This window comes from Barbus barbus (genome assembly GCF_936440315.1).
Source record: "Barbus barbus genome assembly, chromosome: 12".
In the NCBI taxonomy this organism is placed as follows: Eukaryota; Metazoa; Chordata; class Actinopteri; order Cypriniformes; family Cyprinidae; genus Barbus; species Barbus barbus.
This window is the reverse complement of record NC_136740.1, coordinates 19,174,154-19,199,450: the sequence shown is the minus strand read 5'-3', so window position 1 is coordinate 19,199,450 and position 25,297 is coordinate 19,174,154. Positions and strand designations below refer to the sequence as shown.

Genomic DNA, 25,297 nt, shown 5'->3' with positions numbered 1-25,297 from the left:
AACAAGGACAGAAAGAGATCTGGACAAGAAAACAAAATGCTTCATTAACTCTGATCAAATGAGTGAAGTGATCACAGAGACAGCGAGAGAAAGCGATAGAACTTGACTCCAGACCAGACAGTCATTTGCAGAGTGAGGGTAATTGCAGGAGACCTATGCTAACAGCCACTTGTGTGTGTGTGTGTGTGTGTGTGTGTGTGTGTATGTGTGTGTGTGCTGCTCAGAGACACAATGTGATTTCAGTATGTGGATAATAATGAACACAAGCTGAGAGATGGATTTAGAATTTTAGAAGAGTTCTGTAAATGAACATCTATCTATAAGCATCTGTGACAAAAAAGAGTGGGGAATATCAAGACTTTAAAGTAATCATGAACTAAGAAACCAAAATTCCCTTGATCGTTTCACATATAAGAGGTTATTGTACAATGAAATCATCCTGTAAGTTTCAGAACTCAAAACTTTCTCATCAGGCTAAAAACAACTTATATTGATGGCAATCTACCAAAATGGAATGTGCCACTCTATGATGTAATAGTGTGTATAAGCACCACCTCTAGAGAAGAAGATTGGCATCACTGTCTGTTTAGCCCCGCCCACCAATTCGCGCACGTAGTGTTTACGAGAAAGGCGAACGATAAATATGCTCTGAAGACAACAAGATGCTGTGCAGTGCCAAGTTGTGGAAAAAACAGTATTTGCATTGCCTTCCTTCTGATGCTAATGTTAGGAAAGAGGGGGTGTCAGTAAGAACCGCGTCAGTAAGAACTCTGCCTTTTGTTCACTTGGGATTTTCATAAAGATTAAAACTAAAAGACGATGCTGTGCCAACTATATTGGATCCGACAGTAATGTCGCAACACACAAGTGTCAGTAACTGTTTTTATAATGTGATCACTATTGCTTTGTCGTTTGATATGTACTGAATATTTATGTTTTTAACCTAAATCACAGCAGCTTCCAACTGTGAAGGATGTAGTAGACTGTCAAACATAAACAAGCCAATCATAGCATTGGGCGTTTACTTCTGAGTCTACAATCTGCCACGCCTATTCAACCGAGCGTTCTGTTGAGGGGGGTCAAAAACAGGAAATAGCCTATTACTTCTAAATTATGATGTTTTTTGTTGTAAAAATCATGATCATAAGAGGACCTCAAAGAACAGTACAAAATAAAAAAATAAAAAACAGATCATGACCCCTTTAAACAAAAAGGCAAGACAACAGAAAATGAACAGAAGATTTCAGCCAGCATGTACACCGGTGAAGGTCAGAAAGGGGGATATGATCTAGATGGAGACATGCAGGCAGTCTGTCTTTCACTCTGTCTATGTATTTGCAGTTCTTGGTGAGGGAGCCCAATGACAATGAAAGGCAAAACTTGTTCAGCTCTGCAAATGTGCATATAATTCAGAATCTGAATCAGTGTGCTACAAACAAATGTTAACAATTTGAGAGATTTTTAGTCCTAAACATCCCTACAATTCAGGACATATGAAATAAACAAACACCAGCTTCTAACTGGTCTAAACGGGTCATTAGCTGGTTCAAGCTGCTAGAAATTTTGGATGAGCAACAATCCAGCTGCAGCTGGTCATACTATATTAAAGGGATGGTTCACACAAGAAGACAATTCTGTCATTGTTTACTCCCCCTCATGTCATTTCAAACCTGTATGACCTTTCTTTCTTCTGTAGAACATAAAAGAAGATATTTTGAGAAATGTATCAAGTTTTTTTGTCCATACAATGGAAGTCAATGTGCTCCAATGTACCCAACATTCTTTAAAATATCTTCTATTGTGTCACGCAGAAGAAAGTCATACAAGTTTGGAACAACATGAAGCAACAACAGAATTTTGTTTTTGGAACATGGTTTCTGGTTAACAAGCTACATAGACTAGCTAATGCGTATAAAGCGTATACCAGGTAGATTTTGAGTAACATAGGTTAAATACAGTATGCATCTTTTAAAATCTGATTGAAACTATGTGGCACTACATTTTGGATGTTAACCTCTCACTCCATCAGAATATATCCCTTATGGACAGAGATTTTTCAGTCTGCAGGCTACTAAAAAAAACACAACTGCGAGGTAAAACAGGAAAAATAAAAAGTCCTACTGTGAGTGAATTAGAGTTTCAGTTCTTTGTGTCTTAAATCAATACTGAACTACCACAGAAAAACCTTTACATCTGCCCACTTGACTTATGCCATGACAGAAGCCAGCTGTCTATCACTCCAACAAGAACGAAAGAAATAGAAAGAATGAAGAAACAACTAGGATGTGCAAAATGCAGGCTCAATCAAATATCAAACTGCATAATTTGTGCACTCTTCTGACGCCAACGATGCAAATTTAATCAGGGTTTCTGTTCATGACAGATCAGGACCCACATTTTTGCTATGATTACAAAGGCATGTCCATATAAATGTAATTTTGTTTGGGAAAGGAGTACATCTGATGTGAGAAGTACATTGTCATTGAGATAAAACAGTCCATTACACACTCAAATGCACATCATTATCAGATAAAGCCCTTGAGAGAGGCTGCTGGCAGATATCCAACCTAAGGGAGGGAAACACTTATTTCAACGCTGTTAAACATTAACTAGCATTGAGCAAATGAGTTCTTCGCTTTTCTCAGAGAAACACGTAACATTCCTGACCATGTTTTCCCTGGACAGGAGTGACAGAACATGAGTGGGTGTTTGTGTGGGCCAAAGAGAGTTTAATGTCTGCATAACCAGCAGAGTTCAGTGTATAAATAGAACTTTGCTTTGGTAAGAAAGTGTCTAATAAAAATAGACTGTGAATGGGTAGTTGACATAACTTCTGAAGCAGCATGACATCTTATTCCTAATATAAACCATTTTTTACAACAACAACAGACCTCAAATTAATTGCGGATGGGACATTTTAAATATTCATTTGTCACACCACAACTATTTAAAGCTACACACAGCATTTTCAGCTGTTCATATGATATCAATACACAATGTCCATCCCCAAGAGATGACCCACTTTTTTATTAGTTTTTATTTATACAATTTTTGTTTGACTGATATAATTGTTCTTGTGTGTGCACTTGATTTTTACTTTATACAGTATTATTCATTCCATTATGTATTGTTTTTTCATTATTACACCATTATGTGAACTGGAAAAAAAAGAAACGAAAAAAAACATGGTGATTAAAAATGGTGAAACTTAAAAAAAATAATAATAATAATTCGACTGGGCTCCTTTTAGAAATGTTTGATCATATTTGCATATAATGTGTAAAAATGTGTGTTTGCTACCTGCTGATTATGTGCCAAAAAGGCTAGTTTACTGTTGATTTGGTCATAAAATGTGTTCAGATATTTTGAATTTTTAATTGCTCCTATACCAATTACTTACATACATTTTAACTTTAATCTTGATCTAGCAAAAAAAATAAAAAAATAAATAAAACATGCTATACTTGTTGACTAGCGAAATTAATATTACATTTTTTATTAGACTTTAAACATGGGCTCCTATTCTTATGAAAATAAAAGGCTGAGAAAATAAAAATCCTAAGTTGTATATATATATATATATTATACAAAAGAAATCTATCATTTCAAAACTCTGCACTCCATTATATCACCACACCAACTAGAGTGAGTCTGCCTTCCCAATAAAAGCTAATCACAGCCCTGCTTGCATGGAATCAGATGAGGAGGTACGTTGTAATTGCAATCGAGAAAAAAGGCCGCACACTGCGCTCAACCGATAATGATGGGCTCAGCTCAGAAAATGTGATGTCATTCTGTAAATACAAACGTGCTACAATTACACTGACAGCCGGAATCAGAGAAAAAGTGATTTTTTTTTGTGTGCTGCATTTAAGGAAACCCAGATTGGTTGTGTTCTCTGAAAATAACACCATTAAGACATAACTTTATGTTCACATGCACATCAGCGTATGCTCTACTCTTGCTGTTTGTTTTATTCTGTCTTCTCTATTTCTTCTCTATTCTGTCAGTGTATACATATATGAAAAGGTTGTATCGATCATAGCAGCTTCACTCCTACACTGACTGTGATCTATACCATGTAAATGCAGAACTTGAACTGTTAAGTTTAAACTGTTCTATCCTTCCCTTTAACCCATAATTAAAGTGCTTCAGTACATTTTTTTAAAGAATATTGACATTACAGTTGCACAGCACTCCGCAGCGCCAAAAAACGATCAGAGCAATTACAGCAGGAAATAGCAGCAGTTCTATTGATCTTGATGGAATCCTTGAAGCCTATTTTCTCACATATCTGTTGACCATGAAAGGGGAGCAGACAGGGACATGAACAGGCTTCATTCATGCTCACTTATTTAGCTATTTGTTGACAAGATAATCCATAGGCCTGAGTGATCTGACAGAAGATGAAAGAAATGGAGTGATGTTTTCAGATTCACTCTACAAGCATCTGGAAGGAATCTTACTGTGTGAGAGAAGAAAACATTGATTATCACAATGATGTCAATTCTACAGCATTAAACGGGGTGGAGAGGAAGTAAAGGAAAGCTTAAACCACACTTTCTGCTTGGCTCTGCACAAAAATACAAATGAGATGGAAGGGCCTGATGGGGTTTAAAGGGACTGCGTCAGCATTTATGGATATATATAAATGTTAATGTATTATTTATTCATATGAAATGGCACACCAGCAGGACATCTTATGGCCCAAACACTTGTATGGTATATCATTGAAATCAGGAAGTTAAAATTGGAATTTTGTGGATTTTAGTTTATTTTTGAGGTCTAGTGTAATCCTAAACATTGACAAAATTCATTTATAGAATTAGGGGTGGGCGATATAACCAATATCATATATCACAATATGAGTCATTTTTTTCCACTGTAACCATATACAGTGCCCTCCAAAAATATTGGAACAGTAAAAACAATATTGCTCTGTTGGCTGTGGAGTCAAGACATTTACAAATATGATTAAAAGATGAATATGAGAAAAAACTACAGAATGTCACATTTTATTATTGGGTGATTCAACACATAGATGTTTTACCAGCTAAGAAGTTCAGTACTTTTAGAGATTCATCCCTCTATCTGATGTGAGCATAAGTATTGGAACAGTTGCCTCACAGGTCTTTCTAAGTGATCAGCTGTGTCCTGTTGCATTAATTCTTCAGATATTAAAAGCAGGGAATGTGTTGTATCAGTTATATCCATTACTTCTGTATTCTGAATCTTGCATTCGATGATGACGCACACAAACCAGGATGAAGACGAGGGAGCTGACTTTGAGCAAAAAGCAAGCATTTTGGATGCTAAAAGAAAAGAGGAAGTCAGATAGAGCTCTAGCAAAAACAAAGGGCATGGAGAAATCAAGAGTTTGGAAAACACCAACAACCAACAATGACCTGATCGGCTGAGAAAACAACAGTAGTTGACAGACAAATAATAAAAGCTGTGAAAATGAACCCTAAAAGACGTGTCTGTAAAATCACCAACAACTTCCAGAGAGCTGGGGTGACGCTCTGAAAATGTATTGTCCTCAGGAGACTTTGACACAGAATTACAGATGCTACACAGCGAGATGCAGACCTCTGATCAGCACCAAAAATAGAAAGGGAACATTAGAGTTTGCAAAAAAGCACAAAGGTGAGCCAGAAGAGTTTTGGAACTGTGTTTATGGACCGATGAGACAAAGATGAACCTTTATCTAAGTGATGGGGAAGCAAAAATGTGGAGAAAAAAGGGAACTGCAATGATCCCAAGCATACAGCCTCATCTGTAAAGCATGGTGGAGGTGGTGTTGTGGCATGGGCATGCATGGCTGCCTCTGGAACAGGCCCTCTCAATTTTTCTGATGACTTAATGTATGATGACAGTAGGTACAAAACCATCTTGCCTACCAATATTCAAGAAAATACCACCAGATTCACTGGGAAGTGCTTCATATTGCATCAGGACAATGACCCAAAACACCAGTTCAGTCAAGGAATTTATAAGGGCAAAGAAATGGAAAGTCTTAGATTGCCCAAGTCATTCTCCAGATTTAAATCCGATTGAACACAAATTTCACCAGCTGGAGAGGAGAGAAAAGGCAGAAACTCCCCAAAACAAGCAACAATTGGAATTGGCTGCATTAAAGGCTGGGAAAAGTATTTCAAAGGATGAGACCAAGAGTCTGGTGATGTCTATGGGTCACAGACTCACTGCTGTGATTGTGCGCAAGGGATCTGCAACTAAATAATAGCTTTTAATCTTTTATATCTGCCTTATGTTCAACTGTCCCAATACTTATGCTCACATCAATGAGTGGGATGAACTCTAAAAGTGCTGTTCTTTTTATTTGGTAAAACATATATGTGTTGAAACGGCTAATAATAAAATGTGACATTCTGTAGTTTTGTCTCATATTCATCTTTTAATCATATTTGCAAATGTCTTGACTCCACAGCCAACAGAGCAATTTTGTCTTTACTGTTCCAATACTTATGGAGGGCACTGTATATCACAATATAGTTATTTTGGCTTTTAATAACGTCTTTATGATATAATAATTTTTGATACCATAGAAATTTGATCATTCTTGACACCAGTGTTGAGATCACAAAAAACTAATACTAGACCAAAAAGCAAAAAAACAAAGAAAAAACAAGCTCACAGAAGACAAGTGTAACACGGCAAAAGCTGTCAGTATAACACTGTTATATCACTCTGGATAGATAGATAGAGGGCTAGGTTCGACTCTTGGGAGGATAAAAATGAAATTTGGGCCAAATGGTATGAAGCAGCTAACAGCCAGCACATTTATTGCACATATAACAAATAAACAAATAATAGAAGAAACAAATTAGTATTTTGCTGTACTGTCCCAACACAAAACTGTTGAAATGGGGAAAATTCGATATTTAGTCCAGGTTGTGCATAACAAGTCCGAGAAAGCAAAGAAAGAGAAGAAGAAGAAGAAAAAAGAAAGTGTCCAAAAGCCCTCCTGGCTCCTTCGCAAGTCGGTGTGTGTGTAGTGTAAGATGAATGTATGTATAAGGCCTTGTTTTATCCTACTACCCGGGTAGTGTGTGTATGAAGTAACGGCTTAGCTGTAATTGAAAAGAATCCCATGATGCAGACTGGTCCGAGTTGAACGTCGGCAGTAGGCCCTTCACAGAATCACAGGGTCTGGCTCGCCATAGCTCACAAAAGCTCACAGTTGATCATGTCACAGGGTGGAATCAGGCAATAAAAAAACAGTCAGAGTAGAAATAACTTCTCGATCGACATCAATTTGAATTCCTTATGAAGCCCATGAACATACTCGAGCGTACCAGCTGCAAAGAGTTTTTCTTCTCCTTATCTCTACGTCTCTCAGTTAACGAGATCATACAGGGAAACTACGGTACTGCATTGAACTTAGGATAGAACAGTGTAAAACTCTAGGGGTTACACAAGTATACAGTCAGCAATTAAATAAGTATAAGAAACTAATTACAAGCAATAGGATAAAAAACTACAGTAGAACAAATAAATAAGAAATATATACATTGTATAAAGTAATCAAATGTAGTTATAAAAACACTGCATATTCTTCACTGTGTAAATTAAACATATAGGCCATATAGGCCTATTTCTTCTTAGTTACAAACGTGATTTAGTAAAGAGCAGTGAGAGATTTTCTCTTTTTTGTTGTCTGATAAACCTGAATGACAGACAGCAAGAATATTAGACTGCTGTCACATTAAGAGCTGCCCAGATCCAATACTGTTACACGTTTTCTTTCTCAGCTATTTGCTTTTACTTAAGAACTAAATTACTGTGTTTATGAGGATACTTACAAAGACGGGTATTTTGACACATATAAGGGTGTGTATTTAACCGTTCAAGGCCTATAAAGCTATAAACACCTTCTTCATGTGCGCGCACCTCTCTGACAGTATTGAGAAACAGTCTCTCAGACAGCACGTGCATATAGCAAAATGAGTTCTCTTTCGCTGTTGATTGCATTTAAGTGGCTTAAAATCAGTTGTTTTTAAACAGCATTGCATAAAAACACGTGCAAACGATATTTGTGACCACGTAGCCGAAACATCACGTGAGTGTGTGACCGTGATAAAGAAGATAGTCCAAAATCTCTACCGGTTGACAAATTTCTACCGGTTAACTGTGTCAACTGTATCGCCCACCACTATTTAGAATATAAACACATTTAAAATTTGCAGTATTTCTCTCTTGAAACTGACTAAAAATACTGTTGGCTCATCTTAAACTACACAGATTTTTGTCCAATCAAATGTTCTCTAGCGCCCTCTGGCCCTCTTCGTTTAGGAGTCACACTAGCCTCCTTCGCGGTCAAAAGTGACCGAAGCCTTGAAATTTTGCTCTTTTTTTTCAGGAAAATCAATGTAATATATTTTTGTTCAATAATATTTTTTTTTTATTATTTATGATTTTTAGGGAATTTTATGATACTATGCAATATTTATAAAATTTTAATGAGCTATTTTGTCCATTAGAATTAATATGTATTTAAAAAAAATAATAATTTCTTTATTTTTTTACAATTTTTTAATAAATGCAATATTTCACATTAAAATAGAGTGAAGGCATTTAAAATCAATTTTTTTGAAGTGAGAATTGGGCCATCTGAAGGCATTAAAAAATAAAAACTTGTGTAATGTTGCGTAACCTTCTTGTATTAGCACCCTATATAGATATATACAGAGGCTTTTGGATTCCTGTTGTTTATTAGACATAATTTCTTAATTTTTTTAGGTTTTGCATTTAGATATATATCTAGACATTCTAAAATATTAGATGAGGTGAGGCACAAGCCGCGGAGGAACCAGTCGTTGAGGCACGAGCCGCACACATCCTTTCCTATGTCGGTCATTTTTGACCGCGAAGAAGTCAAGTGTGACTATTTTTTTTTTTTGACTGTTTAACATATCCGAATCATGTCCATGATTTTTTTGTGCGTTCATATTGCTAATGTGACAAAAGTCACCAAGTGTCATCTCATTCTGATGAAGCTAAGATTTAAAAAATTTCAAAATATAAAATTTTTCGGTCAAAAATGACCGAAGAGGGCCAGTGGGCTAGAATGAGAGTCCTGCCCCCAGTACCACCTGCAACTACACCAACACAAGAAAGAAAATTGCTTGTCAAGTTTTACAGGTTTTTAAATGGTGGCTTTGCACAAAATTTGAGATTTTTAATAATGCTCATCAGCAATAGACCAATTAAATGGTCTTAACATAAATCTAATGTTTGACTGTAAGCCACTAAAAACAGGTTCTGGCATTGACTGTAAAAATAAACTAATTTCTGTCTGTCGAGTCAAGTCTGTCACGTTTCTCTTCTAATGCAGTTTAACACAAGACAGTGTAAGGTTACAAATTCTATTAATGCAGGAATCTGTTTGATGTAAGGGAGGTCTGCCTAACATTACCTCAGTCTAGAGGATGTGAGGTCATTGTTTTAATAAAACGAACCTTATGTCCTGCTGTAGATTCAAGGCCGATATAAAGACAAGCTTTCACCTCCATGAATGATGCTTTTGAAATGTTTGGGTTTAAGTCTGGAGGTGTTCAGTTACTCTGCATTACATCCAAAGGTCAAAAACAATGGGAGATATCGACTTCAAATATCAAAATACAGCACATTCCTTCAGTAAGCAGAGAAAATATTGTTTATAAAAGTGCATGTAACGATTGTACAAATTTGTGTAGTTTTCTTCACATCCTTCGTTACCCCTCAGTTCAGATTAATTTTTAAGATGATCCAGATGGATGGAAAAGCAGGGAGAAGCGGAGCACGGCCTTGTGGGTAGTTTAGTTCAGCTTGGCCGCTCTTGCGCTCTGCAACCATGACGACAAGAGGACAAGAAGCTCTTGTCACAAAGATTGGCAATTTAGAGATGCTACCACTCCATCAGGAGAGGAATTCTAACAAACAATTCCATATTATGAGCTCAACTCGTTATGAAGAGCTCATGCAGTTCTGTTTGTCCTGACTCAGAAATGTTTGTTATTGATCAGAATTCAAGACATCCAAAAATCTGGGTCAGGGGCCTGAAAACCAGATCTTCTTGTTGGCACTCTGGAGTCGAGGTCCTCTTTGATGCTGGTTTCCATCATGTGCAGAATCAGGTGTGATTGAAGTGATTGGGTCCATGGAAAAATTAAACCAGAGGAGCACAGTCCTCATCAACAGAGCAGCTTTGAAGTGTGTGTGCGTGTGTGTATATGAGAGAGAGAGATTGATGTTGAAGCACCTGCTGACTTCTGGCCGTTAACAACCTTGATGTGCTGGAGATTTTATCCAGAAGCAAAGCAGCAGCTAAGTGCACATCACTTCAGCACTGCATAGAGAGAACAGGAAGTCGGAAGGGTTATGAATGAGTGTGCATTTGTTGCTGGGTTTGTGTAATGATGTGAGTAAATAACAATACAAAAAAATTTATGTTCCGAGTACCAAATTGACGTTCAGGTGGTTGTAATTATGTAATTAGTTGCATGTCCAGCTTTGTAATCTAAAACTCTCTAGATGCCTCAATGTTCCGGCACAAAGTTCAAGTCCACTTTCATCGACATTTACAACCTGTGTGTTTTCAAAACTGCCCCGTCCTGGTAATATAGATATGCACTTGATGTTCTCAGTTTTATAAATATAGAACTGTGCTTTCAGGAGACAAGCATTCTGAATCTCCAAACGAGAGAGCACTCACATGGAAAACTCCAACACAAGAGCAGGAATACATTAGAGATGGCACTCTCATGGCAGGTGGTGTGTCTCCATGTGTTGTCTTCCTGCTGCTGATGATGTGAGGATGTTTTTACAGGGTTGAGGGGAAAGAGGAAGGAGGTGAGGAAGGGCATTTCCGCTCTTCTGAGATCTCCGGAAAAGGTTACGGCTCCACAGGTAATCCCCACATGTTAATCAGTCAGAAAGTCATCAAATCAAATAATTTTTTGAATTCTTGCTAAAGATAACATTTAACAAGTGCTATTAAACTATTTTTTTTTTTTTAAGATTATCTTTAAGTGAGCATTAGATGATGGCAAAATTACAATTTAAAAAAACTGAATCCAAAAAGGCAAAATCGTAAAAAAACAAATAGCGGAAAAACATCCAACAATAACATCAACCAATGCTATGAATCAATAAACATATAATACTGCTATGAATCAATAAACATATAATACTGGCTGACAACAGATTGTACAAGTGGATGACGCTGTTAAGTGTACTTACTAACTAAACTAAATTAAATGTAATACTTATTCTATGACACAGACCCTAATCTGACCCAATTACGATCACCCAAGCTTTTGCCCGTCCTCCAGAGAGAACAGAGAAATTTGGTTTATTGCTGGTGTTTTATGAGCACAGTGTTTTACATCATGAGGTTGATTGTATTTTTTACTTTATGGATGATGGTAAAAATGGGATATTGCTGATGCCATCTCCTGAAAACACATCAGGATGTGCTTTGCTTATAGGATTCTGTGTCTTCAAAGGGTTTTATGACATAGACGCAGCCTCCACCTGAGACATCTTCCTGCTGCTTCATTCATTTAACTTTTTATGTATTAGTACAACATTACATTTCTTACTAACTGTTCATTCAGTGACTCAACAGAGCATCCAGTGACTAATGATGAACCATTCAAATCTACCAGTTAGAAAACTGAATAAACTCAATGAATGAATACAAACTGTGTATTTGCAGGAAATGCCAACAGATCAGATAATGTGTGCTAAATTTCTTGCAAGCTCACAGGGGTTATGACCTCTGTTAATAAATGTTGTTTGGTTGACATTTTAATGTCCCTGTGGGACTTGAAAAAACAGGTTTAAAGCACATTTTATTAAAAACTTTCAGATACAGGTTTCCTGAGTTCCCCTTTGCGGAAGAAGCATTAATCTGATCCCGAGGTCAGAGCACCAAGGAATATTTAACTGCAGATACAATAACAAGCTAAATTTTGCGATGCACTACATAGTTACTATAAAACTGAATCTCCTGCTGCTGGTCACTGCAAGTACTCTGACATACTGAGATGAGGTGCTCATAAAAGACTCACATTTGAGTCAGGCCTGAATCAAGCATATTATAATATAGAAAAACTATATAAAAATTATATTAAAAAAATATTTTATAGTAGACAGTTAGAAGTTGTTCAATAATGGCTGAGGAAAGCAATAAAAATACTCATACTCTAAACATTTCCTGTTTCTCTAACCTTCTCCTTCACTCCTTGTCAGTCATAATTTGCATCATATTATACTAATTTATTATAATGTTAGTCCACATGCAATTAAACCCATATGCCTTGAGCAGCACCTCTTGCAGCATTTCAATCTGAATGAATTTCAAAAGTTTTTTTGTTTTAATTTTGATGATTAGAGCTTACAGCTCATGAAAGTCAAGAATCAGTATCTCAAAATATTAGAATATTTACATTTGAGTTTCATTTATTGACCATCCCTACTGTATAAATTCCGGGTATCTCTTGCTCTTTGAAACCACAATAATGGAGAAGACTGCTGGCTTGGCAATGATCCAGAAGACGAACACTGAAAGGTGAAGCTGTTTACAGAGTGCTGTATCAAAGCACATTAAATGAAAAGTTGACTAGAAGGAAGAATTTGGGTAGGAAAAGGTGCACAAGCAACAGGGATGATCGCAAGCTTGAGAATGCTGTCAAGCAAAGCTGATTCAAACACTTGGGAAAGCTTCACAAGGAGTGGACTGAAGCTGGAGTCAGTGCATCAAGAGTCACCACGCTCAGACGTCTTCAGGAAAAAGGCTACCGAGCCACTTCTGAACCAGAGACAACGTCAGAAGCGTCTTACCTGGGCTGTGGAGAAAAAGAACTGGACTGTTGCTCAGTGGTCCAAAGTCCTCTTTTCAGATGAAAGTAAATTTTGCATTTCATTTGGAAATCAAGGTCCCAGAGTATGGAGGAAAAGTGGAGAGGCACAGAATCCATGTTGCTTGAAGTCCAGTGTGAAGTTTCCACAGTCAGTGATGATTTGGGCTGCCATGTCATCTGCTGGTGTTGGTCCACTGTGTTTTCTTAAGTCCACAGTCAACGCAGCCATCTACCAGGAAATTTTAGAGCACTTCATGCTTCCTTCTGCTGACAAGCTTTATGGAGATGCTGATTTCATTTTTCATCAGGACTTGGCACCTGCCCACACTGCCGAAGGTACCAAAAGCTTGTTCAATGACCATGGTGTTACTGTGCTTGATTGGCAAGCAAACTCGCCTGACCTGAACCCCATAGAGAATCTATGGGGTATTGTCAAGAGGAAGATGAGAGACACCAGACCCAACAATGCAGATGACCTGAAGGCCGCTATCAAAGCAACCTGGGCTTCCATTACACCTGAGCAGTGCCACAGGCTGATTGCCTCCATGCCACGCTGCATTGATGCAGTAATTCATGCAAATGAGGCCCAACCAAGTATTGAGTGCATAGAAATGAACATACTTTTCAGAAGCCAGACATGTCTGTCTAAAATATCCTTTTTTTATTGATCTTATGTAATATTCTAATTTTCGGAGACACTGAATTTTGGGTTTTCATCATCTGTAAGCCATAATCATCGAAATTTCAAGAATTAAAGGCTTGAAATATTTCACTCTATGTGTAATGAATCTATATAATATATGGGTTTCACTTTCTGAAATGAGTGACAAAAAATATTGACCTTTTTCACGATATTCTAATTTTTTGGAGATGTACCTGTGTATATATATTAAACACACGCAACTTTTCTGTAAGCATTTAAAGGCATAGTTCACCCAAAAATGAAAATTCTGGCATTTCCTAACCCTCATGTCATTTCAAACCTGTATGACTAGAGAACACAATTAACAAAACAACATTCGATCCTATTGACTTTCATTATATGGACCAAAAAACACTGAGCCATCCTTCAAAATATCTCCTTTTGTATTCTTTATAAGATGAAGTCATACAGGATAATGGCCTCATGATAAAAGGTTTTCCTCATTTGTACATCACAAATTTGACCTCTAATCTCAGTGTCATATCTAGAAGTCAGTTGGTATGGAGACAACGTTTGAGGCAAAGTGAATTTTAAAATCCAGATCTCAGAAGCACTGGACATGCATTAACACAAGGACAGATGCCCCATTAGATGCAGACTGTTCTAGCAAAGCAACAAAAACAAGCCACTCACCTCTTCCATCATCCTGGATCTTGTGCAGGAGCTCGGAATAGTTAACTGGCCCTTTGTTCTCCTCGAATACCAGGTCCATGGTGGTGATGTTGTCCTCATGCATCTCTGTGTAAAGCCCCTCCAAGGCAAAGTAGCAGGCCCTTTCTCCCATTTTGGTATCACTAAACATCAGCAGGGTGTGTTGGTGCCACCCAAAATGCTTGTAGAGGTGGAGGGCGTACTCGCCTAGTTTCTTATGTGTGGGGCCGGTGTTGGTGATGGAGGTGTACATCTCCATCTGCATGAAAGCTACGGCAGGGGCCCCTGCTGTGATCATGGGGAGGCCCCAATGAGCAGTGAACAGCCCAACGGGGGAGGAGTTATAGTCACAGCCGGGCCCTATGAAAGCCCACGGGTTGTGTTCAAACTTCAGGTCTACAGCCATGAGGGGGGCAATGGACTCTGAGCAGATACCGTCCCCATTCTCGCTGTTGGCGAAGATGTGCCGGACGTGGTGCCGGGGCAGCAGGCTGGGGTCGGCATTGATGCGAGCAATGGCCCGGTCCAGCGCAGGTCCCACACGAGGCCATGCCCAGGGGTAGGATGTATTGTGCTGAGGGAGTATGACAGCCAGTATGATGTCATCCATGTGGTTGTGCACGGGTCTCCGAGACCCTTGGTGTCTGCTGGTCTTGGTCCAGATCGGCAGGGTCCCACAGCACAGCAGGATCAAAAGCAGCAGAAATGGTCTGCCTCCAACGAACCAGAGCAACAGACTCATATCACTGCCGCTCAAGCTTCCAACTGATCAGTAACACTAAGACACAAAAATATTTATCTTTTTGAGATCCCATTGTAAATGTACTCACGGGTTATTTTTGTACTTGGACACACTTCAAATACTCTTTGAAAAGGTATTAAAATAGAAAGGTGTTTTGAAAGGGTTTTTGGAGGCTTTTGCTGTTTCTTCTAATCCATTCACCATTCACTTTATACTTGGGTCAGCGAAGGTATAGCCTATTTCCAAATGAACTAATCTTATTTTCACCTCTGAGAAGAAATTCAATGACCCTAGTCTTGTACTTTAGTTAGTTTATTATTAGATTTTTTCTTAAATATATCCAAACCTTACAACGCATACACAAACATATATTGACTCCCTTATAATTGCCCAACAAACAATTACACAACAGCTAACCATAACATACACACACAAGGAAAAAAAGGAAGAAAACTAAATTCAACCTTCCGTGTTCAAAGTAGTTTCATTGTTTTTTCTTCAAGAACTTACTCCTGGTTGAATTTATCTTATGGCCTGCTAATTTTAAAAAAATCTAACAGAAAGCATTTTATATTGCAGGTTAAAAAATTTGAACAACGGTCACCATCACTGGTTGGTTATAATTGAAAACAGACAGCACAGGCTATGGGGGAAAAAGTCAATGATAATATTTGTGGAGGGGAGGGGGGGGGGGGTACTTTAGTTTGTTTTTAAGGATGAATGCATAGCATACAACCTGTCCATATTTGAATAGTTGGGCTAGCTGCTACCAAGTCATAGATAAAGTTGTGCCAAAACATATTGGAGTCATGGAATTTTTCAGAATCTTATGTGATTGGCTCATAAAAACATGGATGCACAACTGAGCCACAATGAGCAAAGTTGACAAATTTCAAATAATGTAGTTTGGTGGGTCTTTCGGCAACCAAGCAACTGCCACTGAAGTGAAAGGGAATGCTAAAAAATAGCTAGTAACACTTTACAATAAGGCTCCGTGGTCAACATCAATTTTATCATAATTCATTAATATAAATTAATATTCATTTTAAGAAATGTTAATTTATACAACAAGAAATTATCTATTAGCATACGGATTAACATAATAGATGTTGTAAAAGTAATGTTCCTTGATAGTTATCTGCATTAATTAAAAATAATAAACTGAAGCTTATTGTAATGTGCTACCAGATGTTCCAATCTATAAAAAAGCTGTTTTATATTAATTTCTAAGAAAAAAATATTCTGTGCTATTTCTGTTTAAATAATGTTAATACCATGCAACTGAAGGCAATACAAAGAGACAAATAAATAAAAAAACCTCTAAATATGACAGAAATGCTTGAATGCATCCAGTCACAGCTAAAAATACACCTCATGCCTGTAGAAAACATTCAAATTATTCTCTTTAGAAAATCAGTTGCTCTCAAAAGGTGGGTTGCAGAAAAATAAGAGAAATTACACTGAAGGGGAATAATACAAAGCAAATAACAGAATGCAAATATATATTTAATTATGCATTTTGGATATCTCTTGATCACTTCAAAGGTTGTGCATCAAACTCCAAGATGCTTTCTTAGAAATTAATCTGTCACTTGGTACAAAGCTAGTTAAACGTAGTCAGATGCTGACATGGGCAGCTTTAGTGATATGTGCTCATCTTTGAAAAGTAACTAGGGTATAAAAAAATACAACCCGGCATTATAAATACAGGTTTGCCACATGTCCAATGTAAAAAGTCCCTAAACAAAACCAGTAAAGAAGCACTGATCTATAATGTAATACCAAATAACATAGTTAAAAAACTACATATCAAACTCCAAACAAGCAGAACAGAAAACTCTCTTATGTACCTTTTATACATGGTGTCTTCTGGTCTCCTCAACATGAGCTGATACAATCGTTTGACAGTCCACTCAGCACAGCACAAAACACATCGCTGCCTCTGTGAAACTCATCCCCACAGGCTGACTGAGTGTCATTCAAAGTGCCAAGAGCAGCAGTGATTTTCTCAAATCACATTACCTCACAGAAAGCTCCACCTCACTCTGCGTCGAGCTGCATTCCCTGTCATGCTCCAGGGTTCTGAGGGTTAGTTAATTAATGCCTCTCAGCTGCAGTTACTGCCGGCAGGAAGAGAGAGAGAGGGAGTGAGAGAGGGAAGATCAGCCCTGATGTGTTTTAATGCATTCTCTTTTCTCTATTCCAGCAGGGTAAAGGTTGACCCTTTGGTCAGAGAAGCACTTCCAAATGTTCCCAGCTATAAAAAATCAACAATAACACTCCTTTAATTTCAAGTTTGAAGAAAACAATGGCATCAAAATCCATTAGCTTCTACCGTGTATTGAATAACCATAGCTGAATATTACCTACAATAAATAAGAGGTCAAGGTTTGGCTAGTTAGTATGACCCTGTCATCTCCTGCTGGTAGCTAAATGTGAGCAAAGAACTCTCACCATTAGTGACTATTCAAAAGTGAACTAAATATTAGACACTGAGTAAAACTTTTATGCAAGCAACATAAACTACTGTTCGAAGGTTAAAAATAATGATGACTTTTTAATGTTTTTGAAAGAAATATCTTATGTTCACCAAGCCTGTATTTATTTAATCAAAAATACCGCAAAAAACAGCAGTATTGTGAAATATTATTCCAATAAACTTTTATAATCAAAAGTTTTATAATCAAATCTTTTTAATATGTTCTGTGAATTTTCTGCAGCCATTCTTCCAAGTCTTCAGTGTCACACGATCCTTCAGAAATCATTCTAATATGCTGATCTGGTGCTTAATTGTTATTGGTGCACAATTACTAATAATGGTTCTTCTTATTTCAAATGTTGGAAAGTTTTTGCTTCTTAATTTTTCTATGAAAACCATGATGCATTTTTCCAGGACTCTTTTCAGGAGAAATAATTTTTTTTGCAACATTATAAATGTCTGGAGCACCAAATTAGCCTATTAAAGTGATTTCACAATAGTACGGTTTTACTGTATTTTTGATCAAAGAATTGCATCGTTGGTGAGCAAAATATTCTTTATATAACACAATTTAAGAAGTAATGTCATGTAATTATTACAAACTTTTGACTCACTAAAGATTAAAACATAGAAGATATTTTACCAGTACCCAATTATGATATTGAAATGTAATAAATGTATTAGCATAATGTAGAAATTAGCGTTATTAACAGATTCTGTTGATTTATTGTACACTGGTGCTTCATGAGCCCTTGTGTATTGAATGAAGTTAACAAATCAAACCTTACTGTAAAGTGTTAAAGTGTTCTCCAGGTGTAGTGTGGAAATATTTTTAATTGTTTCAGAAAGGTAGACCTTACTGTGCCTTAGTAAGTACAGAGCTGAAAGTGGTGGTACATATGGCCACAGCAGTGAGGTTACAAGGATTTAAATGCTTTTGTGAGCTGATATCCCTTCACTGTCATTTGTTGTGACCCTTACGAGAGGCAGGTCAGAACAGTTTCCAGCTGCCCAGCAAGATGTGCCCCTATGGGTCAGGACAAGCTCTATCTGCTCTCCACACATTTTGAGTTCAATCTCTACTAACCTTCTTCAGCTGAGTGTTTGTGTTTCTGTGGAGCTGCATAGTGTCTCCTTGGTTTCTGTAAGCTGATGGTGTGTTTGTGTGTTACTTATGAGAGATTCGTTTTTGAACTTTCAGCCAGCAGTGTTCCAGCACGACTCTGGCATTTATTTTCAAAGCCAGTCATTAACAGTTTTTTAATGGAATGTCCAAATAATAGTCATAAGCACTGAGGTATGATATGCATGTCGCAGATCTCAATGTCAATTACAGGTAATTCTATAGACAGCCTGAGATAACCTCTCTCTTTTTTTGTAATACATTTACATTGCAGTGCATAGATAAATAAATTAAAAGGGAGTATAATTCTTTATGCTAGTGATTCCCAACCAGAAGTACGTACTTCAACAGGTTCAACGGAGTACTTGAAAAGTATGTGATTAAATAAAAAAATTGAATTTAAATTTCGAAAAAACATAAATCATGATTAATATTATGATTTTTTGGTTCCTTTTTAAGCAGGAATGCACATAAAAAATTATGGTTGATAAACAATTATTATTAACGTTATGGCCAGTAACCAATAAATAGCTGATTCTAAAATTCTATAAAATTCTAAAAATGTATATTCATTTTGAGATTTGCTGAATACCACATTAAACAGTGTTATTAAAATGTAATTATTTTGTTAAATTATTAGCGTTTTTAAAGATTAACTTAATTGAAAGTCAGATGACAGCAAATGTAATATATAAAAAAATGAAGAAATGCACATTTACAAACAGGCTAATTAGCCAACACTTTATTATAAATAATATTTATAATAAAAATAGCATATTATTTAAAGAAAACACTTGGCAGATAATTAATATGGTATTGATATATTATGAAACCCTATTTTTAATGAAAGAAATCAATAAAGGTTTCAAGGTTTATAAATAGAATATGTGCCTTTTCACCTACAGTATTGTTTGTTTTATGTTTAAGAGTTACTTTAATAACATGTATGAAGAATATTTTTAATATTTAAAAAGAAACAATTCTAGTTGAGATCAATAAAAAGAATGTGAGTATTACTGATGGGGCTGTCAGGCTACAAAAAACAAAATAATAATAATTTTTAAATATAAACGGTTAAGAAACTCTGCTTTAGGGCCAGGAGATGTTTAAAAAGAGGGATCCAAACTGAACTCAGATCAGTGTCCTTCATCCCCCTTCAGAGAGCCCCGGGATGGTCAGATGGATAGAATTACCAAAACAGGATGCAACACAATAGCATCTCCCTCCCTCTCTCTCCCAACATTTCCCTTTCCATCATCTATCTCCATCTCCATATTTCTTTCCTTTATAGCCATTCCCTTATTTAAGGAAAGCAGAAAGTGAGACAGAAAAAGCCAGTGAGATTGTTCAGTTAGCACACAGCTCACAGGAAGCAGTATTGGACCGACAATGAAACTGTCATAATAGAGCTGTTCTTGTGCTTTTTGCCATTGTGTAAACACACCTTAAACTGCAATCATTGCTGGTCCTAAAGCAGGACAGCTCCTGGCTCCCATCTTCGCTCTCTTTCTCATTCTGGTAAGCAGCAGGAAATGACAGCAGCTGGAGATGCTTTTGTTACTTTGAGTACAAATGCATGCAGAAAAAAATATAGAAGTATAACCATTGTGCATAAACACACAGAGTGAGCTTTACATGCACTAGTGGGAACTAAACTATTATAGTTTAGCAAATACTGGACCCTAGTTTGCTCTGGATCCTTGATCAGATCTGCCTCACTCAAAAAAAGGCTAATGAATGATATTCCTTTTATCAAGCACCATGATTTATTACATGCGGATTGCTAATTAATAAAAAGTCTTTAGCACAAACATTTTAAAATGACTCTTCAGCTTGTCAATTATCAAGAAGTTCTCTTTAATTATAGTCTATTCTGTGTTACCATGGCATTAAACTCCCAGCTCTGTGTTAAAGGGGGCTTTGTGAACAACTACTATCCGAGTACAGTGCGTTCAGAGTGACTAATGCAAAGGAACAACTAAAGTCATTTTACGATTTACAATTATAGAAGCTTGGAAGAGGAGATCCGGATATGTAGAGAACACAGAACTAGTGTCAAATAATCTAAATAAAATAAAAAACTTAGCACATTATGCACATCTTGTACCCACTTATTCTCTGTCTCAGAAAAAAAGTTAAACAACCATTAAAATAATCATCGGTTGACACAGCAAGCACCAAATCAAGCTGGAAATCCAGACATGGGCCTCATTCACTTAGAATTCCATATAGTTTCCATATTTAATTATGCAGAAAAATTTATGTTCTATTGTTTGATGCATCCGGATTTTGGATTATTTTAAATGAGAGAGAGCATTGTGTGCCCACAGCTACTAATTTGCAAAAACAAGCCCACAGCATGTCCATATAAAAGATTTCTGTAAAACACGACAAGCTCTTTGAGTAAAGCAAAGTGTGCTGATCTCAATTCAAAACCAGTTGAAGCACAACATATGATTTTTATATAGAAAGAATCAATGTATAGCATAACAGCAAACTATACTTACTATTTCTGTCATATGATACTGGCAAAAAACTAAGTGTAAAATTAAGCCCCAGATTTCAAAGTGTGTTAGGAACATTGAAGGGGAAATAACAGTAAAAAAAGGAGAACACACTGTCAACCTATCTGAGGTTGAGAAACAGGCAATTTTACCTGTAGGTGTTCCCAAAAAGATTGTGTTTATAGTTGATTACAACTCTCACATCTCTCTCCCAGCAGTCAGCACCGACTTTGATCGTCTCAGACAGCCGTTCTGAAAAACTGACCTACTTCTTAAGATGTGCTGTTTGTGAACCTGTAAATATTTGTTGCAATAGCCAACAATACATTAACAAAATTATTAATTTTTCTTTTATGCCAAAAATCATTAGGATATTAAGTAAAGATCATGTACCATGAAGATATTTTGTAAAGTTCCTAACCGTAAATATATCAAAACTTAATTTTTGATTAATAATGTGCAACGCTATGGACTTGATTTAGATTACTTTAAAGGCGATTTTCTCAATATTTAGATTTTTTGCACCCTCAGATTCCAGATTTTCAAATGATTGTATATCAGCCAAATATTATCCTATCCTAACAAACCATACATCATACGTCGGTACAATCAAAACTTATTTATTCAGCTTTCATATGATGTATAAATCTCAATTTCCAAAAATTGACCGTTATTACTGGTTTTGTGGTCCAGGGTCACATTTGTACTCACACAACGTGTTTCTTTTTGGCCTTGAAAACAATGTTTTTAAAGCCACACCGGAAAACCAAAATCCATGCATTTTCTAAAAATGTAATATTTTAATATTAAGAGTGAAAACATGATCACTGTTGTATAAAGGATTGAAATTGTTGCACTTATTAGATTTTTGCTACATATCAATATAGCCAATTGGTCATCTTAGAGGTTAGGCTTTAAGGTAGGATTGTTGGTGTTTTCTGCTTGATAGTAACGGTTACACTGACAAAGAGGTGCATTTTGTATTACAAGCATGACAGCTTAAACTACCAGTCATGTTGAGTAGCAAATCAGACTTTCAGCCCCCATATGAGAACATTTAACATGTCAGAGTGTTGTTGCAAACTGAAGAGAATAAACCAAGCAATGACATGACATCATCCTGATGTGTGCTCATCTCTTTTGAAAAAAAAAAAAAAAAGAATCACACTAGTCCCACATCATTCATTTTTGATTCTAATCCAGAGTCTGAAAATAAAAATGTGTGGTTGTGGATGAACCTCAACTCTCTTCTCTTTTTGTGTCAGCACACTTTAATGAGACTTTTTAATGAGAAAATCTGTGCACAGAGAGAAGGACAAAGCTCAGCGAGTATGAGTATTATACAGGAGCAGTTACATGAATACCAGTGTTGAACAAGTGGTTATAAATGTCACTTGTGAGGATAAACAGCAGTTTATAGATTTCTCAGGATTTCTCAAGTTTCTAAGGATGGTGATGGCAATCATGCTAAAGTGACGCCCTTGCTAATGTAAACTTATTCCTGATTCTTTGTCTTCACACATCTTGCACCGCATTCAAACGGGGCCAAAGGGGAGACAGCCAGCGTCACTCTACCAAGATGCTTTCATCTCTGTCACCATCTCCTGCTGAATGAAGTGCTGTTGGCAGGAATGCCATCCTCTGGTCCTCAGAGTGGCACAATGTAGTCTAAACACAAGAGGTCAGGAAAGAAGGGAGAAGGGTGGCAGCTCACTAGCCAAATTGGCTCCTGCTAAGAACCAATGCATGATGGTGGCTGGAAAAAAAAAATGTCACAGCACACAATAAAGGCATGACATGACAGCTTTTACCTGTTTCCAACTGAAATCTGGCTGAACTGATAAACATGTTTTAAATGGCACAGCAAGTAGCATTTAGGCTCAGATGTTGTTGCAATCTGAAACATTTCACAGCTCATGATTCCTCTTCTATAACAGAGCAAGAATGTAAAACATGCTTAATAATTCAGGAAAACAATTAATATTGTAGAACCGTGAGTGTGTAAACAAACAACAAACCTACAACTCTCTTCAAACGCAGCATAAATCACACAAAAGAACATTTACTCACTCCTTGAATAAACACCAACAGCCTCCCTGGGGTGAGCTTGGGCTTGATGAAGAAGATCTAGCTTGACAAAGGATTCGGACCACATAGTGTTTCTGGATGCTTAAACAAACCTTAACAGCCAAGGACAGAAAACAGTGTGATCTGGCACTTCAAATAGGCAATGTGTCAGCCAACAGCTTGAAGCACCAAAAACACGTTGCAGGGGGCAAAGATGGAGCAAGCGGGATGGGGCAATGGCTGAGAGAGGCTTTTATTTGACATATAAATTCAGATTAAATGCCTATGGAATGATTAAATTAAAGAGGCTGTGTTCTTATTTTATTGAAGAAAATAAAGAGTGGGTCACCTCCTCGCATTCAGAGTCTGACTCTTCGATCAAAGAGGTGACGGTAATGTGAGGGGAGGCAGATCCTTCTCTAATCAATTTCTATAATAGCATAATTGTAATGCATAACTTTATCTTTTGGTCTTAGTATTTCATAAATTACTGTTACACATGCAATTCTGGAATAATATGATGTAGCCGGCAACACTTAAATGGACCATAGCAATGTAATAGCTACTGTAATACTAATTAAACTACTGCAATTTAAATTTTCTGTGGGACAATTTTCTTGAATCATATATTATCCCAAACCTACTGGATTGGGGTGTTTAAACTATAGTAAACTACAAACATCTAGCACCCCCTGCTGGGAATTCATCTATCATTTTTCAAAATTCTCTTCAAGCTCCAATTTCTTGTGTTCTGTATTTCCTAAGAACAACAACAACAAATAATAATAATTTTGCCCCCAGTGACAAAGCTGAATTTTCAGCAATCATTACTTCATTTGTTAGTGTGACATGATCCTTCACAAATTATTGTAATGTACTGATTTGCTGCTTAAAAACATTTCTTCTTATCATTGCTAAAACCAGCTGCGTTGTTTAATATTATTTGTGGAATCCATGATACATTGAAAAATTTTGGATTAAGCAAAAATTAATAACTAAATAAATTTAATGAGCATGGGTGAATTAAACTGATCAAAAGACAGTAAAGACATTTAAAGATTTTTTTTACTTTCTATTCATCAAAGCATCCTGAAAAATGTATCATGGTTTCCACAAAAAAACATGAAGCGGTTTTCAACTACTGAACTGAATGCTTCAACTGTTTTTGATATTGATAAATGTTTCTCAAGCAGCAAATCAGCATATTAGAACAATTTCTAAAGGATCATGTGACACTGAAGACTGGATTAATGGCTGCTGAAAATTTGCTTTGCCATCACAAGAATAAATTACATTTTAAAATATATTCAAATGTAAACCAGTTATTATAAATTCTAAGGATATTTCAGAATATAGCTCTTTTACTGTAGTTTTGATCAAATAAATGCAGCCTTCGGGAGCAAATGTCTCTTCTCAAAAAGTTATTTCCCATTTTCTGGCAATAACAAAACTGGAAAGAAACTGGTTACTTTTCCACCAGAGTAAATAAATGGGCTGCCATTTAGCTGGACATGTGTGAAGTTGTTGAAGTGCTAAGAACACCCTCATCCTCCTGTGACACAGGCAGAAACTCCGGATGCTGATTCGAGTGCAGAGGGATTCAGTGATTGAGTCATCTGATGCTTCTATAATCCAGGGCACCATACACTACGGGGAAAAGGATAAACATGATCCAACTGAAGCATGCTCAAATACATCTTTCCCTGGTTCTCTTATATAAAAGCACTGATCTACAAAATGACAGCATGAAAGGACAGTTTTGATGCAAATGGCTTTCTAAAGAGAGGCCAACTCAGTTGTTTCCACAGCAACAGGAGACTGCACAAACAATTCTGCGGTCCTCCATTGATCCATCATTACTCAGCTGCACATGGCAGGAAAAATACTACAGATAAGAGAGAATGCAAAAAGGAAATTGTTTTATATTAGTGATCCTAGTAGATTAGTAGATGTGCTTTTATTTGACTCACCCTTGGTCTGGGGTTTTCAAAATAATCACCACAGGCTCATACATGACTGTGATAGATGACGAAAAATCACAAAGCAAATTGTGTTATAAACACGGACATGCAAGTGAAGGGTTGATATTTGCCTTTTTAGAGATTTTTTTTTTTTTACCAGTGCATATAAAATAAAGAAAAACAAAGCACAAGACAAAGATA

The 25,297-nt window shown here is 36.7% G+C and overlaps 1 protein-coding gene across 2 annotated transcripts in view; it reads right to left on the bottom strand.

Moving 5' to 3' along the window:
* LOC306877578 (atrial natriuretic peptide receptor 1-like) overlaps positions 1-17,046 on the bottom strand; it is a 48,997-nt gene extending 31,951 nt beyond the window's left edge. The window contains exons 1-2 of one of the 2 annotated variants that reach the window (XM_079429421.1): positions 16,813-17,046; positions 14,203-14,998 (exon numbers count right to left, since the gene is read on the bottom strand). In XM_079429421.1, coding sequence (XP_079285547.1) covers positions 14,203-14,962 — 760 coding nt within the window. In that variant the 5' untranslated portion in view covers positions 14,963-14,998; positions 16,813-17,046. The remainder of the gene's footprint in view (positions 1-14,202; positions 14,999-16,812) is intronic. The other variant, XM_079429422.1, reaches the window with a different exon arrangement.
* Positions 17,047-25,297: the final 8,251 nt, after the last annotated feature.